Source organism: Cannabis sativa, chromosome 6 (genome assembly GCF_029168945.1).
Source record: "Cannabis sativa cultivar Pink pepper isolate KNU-18-1 chromosome 6, ASM2916894v1, whole genome shotgun sequence".
In the NCBI taxonomy this organism is placed as follows: Eukaryota; Viridiplantae; Streptophyta; class Magnoliopsida; order Rosales; family Cannabaceae; genus Cannabis; species Cannabis sativa.
Window position 1 is genome coordinate 57,244,520 of NC_083606.1, and position 10,488 is coordinate 57,255,007.

Sequence of the window (10,488 nt, forward strand, 5' to 3'; positions counted from 1 at the left end):
TGTTTATATATTATTTGGTTAATTCAATACTTTATGTTTGCAATTTAATTTGTCCTACTGTTTTGACACTATTTTTTTTGAGAGATTTGATACAACAGATGCCCCCAATTTTTTGGATGCGCACCAATGCAGCAGATGCCGCAGATCCAACAACTATAAATGTCAAAGATATCAGATATCAGAATAACCTTACTATCCACAAATGTTGGAGATCCCAAAACATTAGTCTTCCCATTTAGGATTGTAGTGTTATTCTTTATAATTATATGAATTTGATTGTATAAGTGTTGTTTATTTGAACAATTTTAATTTAGTAGTAATTTGGATTGTTAATTTACATAATAAAAGGCACTTGTTATAAATATTTTGGTTTCTATTTTTCAATAGGATTTTTAATTTTTAATTATAGTAATATTCATATTTTAAATTAAAATACTTTATTTTTAGAAAAATAAAAGAAATATTGAGCACGACAAAGTGTTACCTATACAATTTTTTGGTACCTATAGAATTTTTTGTAGTGCACAAAAGGATGGCAGAAGGGGTATAAAAGAATTGAAATTTGGCACGATACTTCGACGATAGGCATGCCATGTTGTCGTGCCAGAAGGACCCATTAGGCACTCCATATTAGTTGTCCTGCCAATTTACACTTTTTTGGCACAACTTGTTGTGCCAAGAATACCATAGGCATGAAAAAAAAAAATCTTGTAGGCGCTACTTTTGTCGTGCCACTAGAGCTTTTTTTCTTGTATTGTCCACCGGGGAAACCCTAACCCCCTACGACTAGGGGCACTGCATCGACACCCTGATGCCAAGGGGGTGAGACAACCTCCCGCGCCAAATGAGAGTGCGACACCAAACATGAAAGTCATAGATCTCTTTCTTAGCTTTTCAAAGCATATTAAATCATCAGATTTGAGGTACATGGATAAAAATGGCCAAAACACTAAGACAAAGTCACACAATCAACCCGTGTGCCAAGGGTGACCTATGCCAACCCCCTGCACCATAGGGTACCTGTGCCGACCCCCTTCAACCAACCCTTCTTCCTTTGTTGGTAGATGTTAGGGCCTAATTACCCTCTTTGTATTCAAAATCGTACATTCCATGATTCAAATAATTTATGAATACAATTATGTGTCCCCTTCCCTATTTAGAGTTTTTGTTCTGTGGAGTTTTTTGGGACCAGTTTCTCTCGAAAAAAAAAAAAAAAGTGTGGATAATTCAGCAGGAATTAATCCTTCAAGAAATTTATGATTTTTTTTGTTAAAAAGAAATATATATATAAAAAAAGAAATGATCTATAATTTTTACTCTCATTACCTGGTTTTAATTTCATTTAAATTAATTGATATTACAGGGAAACAGAACTCCCGTTTATGGCAGAATAAACTACTTTACGTACGTATGTACCGTTTTGAGGAACAAACTCTGATCACACGATTTTCACTTTCCAACTGTTTAGCCAATATACAGAAATTAAAATAACTTATATAATAATACGTATGTTAATATGAATTATTACATAATGATTTGGAACAAAGAGAGTATACCAATTTTGCCATTATAAATAACTTGGTATTCATAGTTTTCCCATCTCATACCAAACAGAGAAAAAAGAAAGCAAAGCAAAAACAAGTTTGAAATGAACCAAAATGTGAGAATGAAAGGCTGCTCTATAGTAAAGCCAGCTGAGCCAACATGGAAAGGCACATTATCTCTCTCAGAATGGGATCAAGTTGGTATCATTACTCATGTACCAACCATCTACTTCTACAGGCCACCTGAGAACTGGCTTAGGTCACCTAATAGTATAGCCGCCACACTCAAACAATCATTGAGTCGAGCCCTAGTGCCCTTCTACCCGCTCGCTGGCCGCCTTCGCTGGCACAGCGACGGAGGAAGCCGTCTCGAACTCAACTGCAATAATGAAGGAGTTCGTTTCATAGAATCAGATTCACTATTGAAACTAGATGACTTTGGCGATGATTTCTCTCCTTCATCAAAATACGATGGCCTTATTCCAACAGTAGACTACGGTCTCCCAATTCATGAAATTCCTCTATTGATTGTCCAAGTGACTAAATTCGCTTGTGGGGGAATCAGTCTCAGCGTGGTTATTTCTCATGCTGTGGCCGATGGAAATAGTTCGTTACACTTCATCTCGGAATGGGCTGGTCTTGCTAGAGGTGAACCATTAAACACTCCTCCGTTTCTGGATCGAAAAGTCCTTAGAGCAGGAGATCCCCCGGCTAATAATAGTAACAATCAAGCTTTTTATTTAGTCCACCATTCCGAATTCGACCAACCCCCAATCTTAGTTGGAAAGTCAGACAGTGTTGAAGAGAGAAAGAAGAAAACCACTGTGGCCATGTTAAAGATAACAAAAGAAGAAGTTAAAACACTTCAAATTAGTACGGCTGTCAATGATACTGCTCGTCCGTACACCCGTTATGAGACCATGGCCGCACATGTTTGGAGATGTGCATGCAAAGCGAGGAGGCTTGTTAAGGAACAACCTACTGGTCTGGGCATCAGCGTTGACGTGCGGAGCCGAATAGACCCTCCTTTGCCGACGGGCTACTTTGGCAACGCCACTTTCGATGTGATAGCCAAGAGTAGCGCCGGGGAGCTGTTATCTAAATCCTTAAGCTTCGCAGCGAGTAGAGTAAGAGAAGCTATTGAGATGGTTACGAATGAGTATGTTTGGTCAAGCATTGAGTATTTAAAGAATGAGAAGGACTTGAAGAAGCTTCAGAATATTCATGCTTTGTTAGGAGGTAGTGATGATGATGATGATCACGAGCAGCAGGGGCCTTTCTATGGGAATCCTAATATTGGAGTGGTGAGCTGGTTAAGGCTACCTATGTATGGGCTTGATTTTGGATGGGGTAAGGAGATTTATGTTGGCCCTGGGATCCATGCTTACGATGGCGACTCTCTTCTGATCTCTAGTCCCAGTGGCGATGGTTCCCTGGTTCTTGCATTGTGTTTGCAAGTTGAACATATGGAACCTTTCAAGCACCATTTCTACAACGACATATAATATGATATCATTATCATGTATAATTATGTGAGACCAAATAAATTTAGACTGCTTATTAATTTGAACTATATAGATATATTAATGTAAAACAATAATTACAAAATTATGCTACTGTTTACTATATATAGTAGATACGTTACTGCTTTATTATTATTTACTTCAGTTTAAAAGTAAATAAGTATTAAGTTTACAAGGTAGCTTTTAGGTGTTAAACACCGTACCATTATATACGAGCTGGCATATATATATATATATATATATATTGAGCATTGTTAATGGGAATCACAGGTGAAGTTGTAAATTTGCGTCGAGTTTTTTGGCAAGGCACGAAACTGGCACGAGCGCACGGGAGTGATACAGTACAACATAACACATGCAAAAGAATATGAGCTTGCGCCTAGCACGACACGAATAAATATGAGTCCAGACACGACACGATTAATATGGCCTTAAGCACGGCACAACATAGAAACACGAAAACACGAATTTCTTAACACGTAAGCACAACATAAAACACAAATTCAAATTCATATAATATTTTTTTTATTTAGTAGTGCATCTACTCTTTTATATAAAAGTGTTTTACTTAAATGTATTTTTATTTAATAATTCATCTACTCTTTCATATAAAATATGACATGAACATAATTTTTCTTATTGAGATTGTGTTGAATATTTTTTTTTGCTGAAAGAGATTATATTGAACATTATGTACAATTTTATGTAAAAATTTAGTAATGGACCACAATTATGGTGATATAAATTCATTTGAATATTAAACATGTAATTGTAGCTGTTTTTTTTAAGCTAATTTTAACTTAAACATTCTATTTGTGCTTTAAAATATAGAAACTAAATTGAAAAGTAAAAAAAAAATATTAGAATTTATCATAGGCCTCTTTAGGTCCATTTGATAAATACGGGATCAGTCTTTTTATAAAAAACAAGTTGGCCCGTTTAGGCCTAGCACAATCCGGGCCAACACAAATAATTTATGCTTATGGGTTGGGCTTGACTTACTTTGAAAATATGGGCCAGGCCCAGCCCAATTCGTTTTATAAAATAGGTCAAGTTGGGCTAACGTAAAAAAATTGAGCTTTTATAAAAACGGGTTAGGCTACCCGAATGTATAGCTGGTGCCCAACTCTTTCTATTATGTGACGTCCTATGATTGGTTATCGATATTCCCTAAAAGCTATTTTCATAAATTGCATGAGACCAAATACGCAATTACCTAAATAGTGATATTACATCGAAAATGACGCCAAGTGTCAATGTATATAAAAAAAGCACAAGAGTGTGGTGTTATTAATATATCATGTAATGATATACATGGGGCCGATTCCAACCCGCAATACGGAAGCGGATCATCTCCTCATCCATTTGTGTTGTTGATAATTGTGAAGTTATATCATTACAAAATAGAGAAAAACATGTGGTTAGAATTTTTTTTTTTTAGCGGAAAGACCCAAAAGTGTTACAAAGGGAGAGGGTAAGGGTCTTGGCTATTCCAACACCATCTATTATCTAATCCTAATGCCATCTGTGCTAAGTTGTGAGCTCCTGTATTCCCTTGTCTACGAACATGATGGAGGGAAACATTGGGAAGCGAAGATAACACCTGTCGAATAGCGTGAATTATAGCTCCATAGCTTGAGAGAATGTCTTCGTTTGATTTTAAATCAGTGACAAGGTTTTTGCAATCCACCTCAACATGGTGAATGTTAATTCCGTTATCAGAGCACCATCGGAGTCCTTCTAATAATGTCCATCCTTCAGCTGCTTTTGGTTGCATCTGGCCCGCGCGACTTGAGGCCCTTGCTGCTATAACTTTTCCCGTCGAGTCCCGTACTAGAGCCCCACCTCCTGTCTTACTCCAGCGGCTAGAAATTGCACCATAGACATTAAGTTTGAGAGAGCCAATAGATGGCGGTTCCCATGTCATTACATTATAGTCTGTGGTATGTTGAGACGGCGTCTTGTGCTGTTTCTGAGATGCTTGATAAAAATCCAAATAATCTTGGGCCTCTTATTGAATTTGCATTGAGTTTGAAACCTGATTCCTGAAAACAGCCGCATTCCTGCTATTCCAACACTTCCATAACATACAAAGAAATAGGTTAAAATAATCAATTGAGAAATTTTGCTGCATGTATAAGATAATATCCAACATATGCAAGTGTTTTAAATCCTTTAAAGCAGAGCTAAAAGACGTACCTGACCAAGCCTTCTTCATGTTCTTACATTCAAACAAAGCATGTTGTACAGACTCATAGTAAAGGTGACACTGGGGACAAATGGGAGAGTTAAGACACTTCCTATGATAGAGATTTTCAACAGTAGGAATAGATTTCTGAGTAAGCCTATAAATGAAGTGCCTAATCTTAGGAGGAATTTGAAGACTCTAGAGGGATTTCCACCAACGCGTGAGGGTAGGCGTGTTTGAGGATGAAGGTTGTGTCAAACTTAGGGACATTTTAGCCACATGGTAACCCGTTTTGACAGAATAGTGACCTGAGGGAGTGTGCTGCCAGAAATATGAGTCCCTTTGAGTGATATCAGGTGGGGGAAGGGATAGAATGTCGTCTATAATGTCCTGTTGGAAATGGTTTTGCAGCAAAGGGATATTCCAATCCCCATTAGGAAGGAGAAGATCAGAGACATTTACAAGGTGACTTGGGAGATGGGCAGGAAGAAATCGGTAGTTCGGGATCCAAGTGTCATGAAGAATCTTTGTAGTGGTCCCATTTCCAATCCTCTTGCAGAGACCCATTTTGAGAAGAGATTTACCCCAATGAATACTTTGCCAGACATAGGACGAAGAGTGCCCCAAAGAAGAGTCAAGGAAGGTTGTTCTAGGGAAATACTTTGCTTGAAAGAGGTTGGTGAGCAAGGGTGACTGGTTTGTTTGGATTCTCCATGCTTGCCTTGCTAACATTGCTTTATTAAAAGGCTTTAAGGATCTAAACCCCAGACCTCCAACACTCTTTGAGTTGCACATGGATTTCACATTTTTCCAGTGAAGTTTACGTTGACCATTGGTTGCACCCCACCAGAAGTTTGTCATTTCCTTCTCGACAAAGCTGCAGAAAGAATCAGGGAGTTTAAAGACCGACATGGCATAAGTGGGAATATCTTTGATCACAGCCTTAAGTAGGACTTCCTTGCCTCCTTTTGAGAGAAGTTTTCCTTGCCATTTTGACAAGTAGGACCAAATCCTGTCTTTAAGAGAATTGAAAGAGGAACTTTTGGTCCTTCCAAAAAACTGAGGCAGGCCCAGGTACTTGTCCATGTGATTGGGAATGGGAACCTGTAGGTAGTCCTGGATAAGGGTCTGATAAGTAAGGCTTGTATTCGGAGAAAAAAATAGAGAAGATTATTGGAAATTAACAAGTTGCCCGGAAATTTTCTGATAGTGGTCCAGAGCTTCTTTTATGACATTGCATGCCTCGATGTTGGACCGATAGAATAGAATGCTATCATCAACAAAAAGAAGATGAGAGATTTTAGGAGCATACGAGTAATTTTGATACCAAAATCCTCCTCTTGATGTTCAGCTTGTTTGAGAATGGATGAGAGGCGCTCAACACACATAAGGAAAAGATATGCGGAGAGAGGATCACCTTGCCTAATACCACAGGTAGGAGTGACAAGCCCCAGAGCTTGGCCATTGACGTTGAATTTGAAGGTGGCCGTGGTGATATATGCCATGATCAAATTGGTAAACCGAGGGGGGAACCCAAACTTTTCCATAATTTTTTTGAGAAACTTCCATTCAACTATATCAAAAGCTTTGGCCATATCAACTTGACAGCCATCCAACTCAATCTTCCCTGTTTCCTGTTTTTTATAGAGTGCAAGATTTCCTGAGCCATGAGGATGTTATCAGAGATGAAGTGGCCTTTGAGAAAGGCACTCTGATTTGGAGAAATCAGGGGATTGAGGACAAGCTTGAGCCTATTAGCAAGGACCTTCGAGATAATTTTGTAGATCGTAGTGCAAAGGCTAATAGGGCGATAGTCCTTCAGAGTAGTTGGCTTCTTTACCTTAGGAATCAAAGAAACAAGAGTAGTGTTAAAGTGATATTGTTGCCCACTACACTCCAGTTTTTTTTGGTAGAATTGGTTATTGAAGCCATCAATACCCGAGGCTTTATCAGAACCCATTTGTAAAAGAGCCTTCTTCACCTCAGAAGGAGAGAAAGCTTCATCAAGAATTTGATAATGCATAGGGTCAATCCTAGGAAGAGCATTAGAGAGACCAGCTTCGATATCAGAATCCTGAGGGTGTTGAGAAGTAAACAGGTTTGAGTAATACGATTGGATGAGAGAGAGGATTGAGTCTGAGTCATAAAACACAGTTCCATCCTCAGAGGTAAGGGAATCAATCCTATAACTCCGCTTCCTGTTTGAAGCAAATTTATGGAAAAAACAGGTATTCTTGTCCCCCAAGTTAAGCCATTGGACACGAGAACACTTCCTCCAGTACGTTTCTCCCTTGAACAGGAGAGAATCAAGATTCTCTTGGAGTGCTTTTTGTCGAGAATAAGACTCAGGAGAGGTGTCCTCAGAGTTCCTAGCCTGCTCAAGATCATGTTGGGCTTTTTTAATTCGGCTCTGGAAACCAAAAAAAGCTTTGTTCTTCCAGCTGGAAAGAAATTTTGCACAAGTGGATTGTTTTGACAGAAGGCTACTGGAAGGATCATCACTGAGAACATTGGAAGACCAGGCTTCTAGAAGGACATCATTCCATCGTGGCTCAGAGAGCCAAACATTTTCAAAGAGGAATCTTTTGTCTTTCTTTTGTGAATGTGGGAGTGTTGGATCTGATCAAACAAGATTTGAATGTATCTATGGCCAGAACCAAAAAAATCAAGGTTGTTGAGGCCACTGTTGGGGTGGTGGGAATGCCAAATGCTATTCTCTACAGCCCAATCGAGACGCTCCAGAGTGTTTCTAATGCCCTGGCCATTATTTGTCCAGGTCAAGCAAGGACCATTTGGTTGTAAAGCCTGAAGGTGAAATTTGTTCATAAAAGTACGGAAAAGAGTGGAGGGGCCATTTCTAAGATTACCACTTGACTTATCATCCCAAGTTAAGAAATCATTAAAATCACCTATCACAAACCAGGGTATTAAAATGCAAGACAAACCAATCCTGGATAAAATTTCCCAAGTGTGAACTCTATTTCCAGGATTAGGGGCACCATAAAAAGCAGTGAAATTAAAACTAGAAAAAACAGCAGACGAAACAAAACAGTGAATGTGATTAGCCGAATAATTAGGAATAGTTACATCAATGTTTGAGTTCCAGAATAGAAAAAGTCCCCCACTATGCCCTATACGGGGAACTTCAAAACCAAAATCAAACCCAAGCTTAAACTTAAAACGATCAACAGAGTTCTTACACAACTTAGTTTCGATAACAAAAAGAAGAGAAGGCTTGTACATCTTAACAAGCAGGGAGAGATTACAGAATTCTCGATCACTCCCTAGTCCACGAGCATTCCACTTGATGAAATTCATAGCTCCTGGCAAGCCTGTGATGTTGGAAATATTTTACCAGGATCTAGATTTACTACCATGTATGTTTCATTAACATCCTAATATGAATTCTAAAACAATAAAATAAACACATATAAAGTTTAAGAAACCTTACATTGGGTGCAGCAGAATATAATGACTCCTTCCGTTTAGATCTCTAGCCCTTGATTCCTTTCTGTAGCAGAGCATCACTAAGATTTGAACTTGGATCTCTTTCTCTCCTTCCTTTGATGCTGATTCTCCTTCTTGTTGATTAGATTCTACACAAACTTCCACACTATGATTGAGATACCACTTGATGTGTGTGGGCACTCACTCATTCACTCAATGTTCGAAAATTTAGAGAAGAAAAGAGAAGAAGAGGGTGGCGGCTATGGTATAGAATAAGAGGCTCAACTTTCATCTGACAGAGTTAAGTGTGAATGTGAGCCATCACAATCTATTTATAGGTAACCACTTAGGTTTAGGTTAGAATTATTTGGCATTAAAATAATGAAAAAATAAATGATAAAAGCCATTAAGTGTGGCCGGCCATGGGCTTTGGATATTGGGCCTCACTTATGCAATTTTGCTGTTTTATCATTTCTGCATCTCATTTTCTCAAAAACGCCAATTTTCCAAGTCAACTATTTAAATGACAATTCTAATTATTTAATAACTAAAAATTAATTATTAGATAATATTGTCATTTAATACATATATTAATTAGACATATATAGTCTCTTAATTAACAAATAAAACCTAGAATTTCTTTCTTACAATTTTGCCCTTGCTTAGTGAAAATTCATAAACTAGACATAGTCTAACTTTAGAATTATAATTGATTAATTAAAATCAATTAACTGAGTCTTACAAGCAGTATGGTCTCAACTAGTATGGGGACCATGGGCCTATATAACCGAGCTTCCAATAAGCCAAACCGAATTTACTAAGTAAATTCCTTAACTTATTAATTCCTTATTGAATCCACACTTAGAACTTGGAATTGCACTCTCAGTATATAGAACGCTCTATATCTTCCACGATATAGATACGCTATTAATTATCCATTGTTATAATCCTAATTTGATCAATGAGCCTCTAATAGATGATCTACATTGAATAGGGACTAAATTACCGTCACACCTTCAATGTATTTTATCCTTAAAACACTTAGCTCGGTATAAATGATATTTCAGCGAAGTGAAATGAGATCTCAACCATTTATCTCTGTTTAGCCAAGCTCAAAGGATATCATCGTTTCACTTCTAAATTCCTATAGAAGTTATAGACTCCATATTTATGTTAGCGCTCCCACTCAATTATACTATCATGTTCCCAAAATGTACATATCTCCCTGACCAGAAAGTAGGCTTAACTAACAAATCAAAGAACATGTATAATACTCTTGAGATCGAACCTAACCATATCAGGATTAAGATCATTTGATCTAGGATCAACAGGTGATATTGAATTGAATAGATATTACGGTAAATTTTAACAAATCTAATCAAAGTTCAATATCGGTCCCTTCCGATGTATACTCCATACATCCGATACTGGTAAACTTTGCCTATGCCCTGTAAAGGACATACCACTTATCCAAGGTGTAAGAATACCTATCGTTGATTATCATGCCAGTCTAAATCCAGTGAACTGACAAATCAGAGAATAAATTTTCAAACATATAATCAAGATTATATTCCATTGTGTTGACAACACTATAATCATTAACAAATTCATATGTTCTGGACTTAAATAGAATTTATACATTATACATATATAATCATGAAATAAATCATGTGAACCATGCAACATAAAATGTTATTTCTGATCTTTATTAATAAGTAAATCTGATTATATTGAAATGGGTTTTATTTAGAGCACAGAACCCAACAAACTCCCACTTGCACTAATA

General features: G+C 37.5%; 1 protein-coding gene across 1 annotated transcript; it reads left to right on the forward strand.

The window, feature by feature from the left end:
* The first annotated feature begins 1,528 nt into the window (after positions 1-1,528).
* LOC115695248 (spermidine hydroxycinnamoyl transferase) lies at positions 1,529-3,196 on the forward strand. Its single transcript, XM_030622328.2, has one exon. It carries the CDS (start codon positions 1,649-1,651, stop codon positions 3,047-3,049), a length of 1,401 nt encoding a protein of 466 aa, XP_030478188.2. The 5' UTR covers positions 1,529-1,648; the 3' UTR covers positions 3,050-3,196.
* The last annotated feature ends 7,292 nt before the right edge of the window (positions 3,197-10,488 follow it).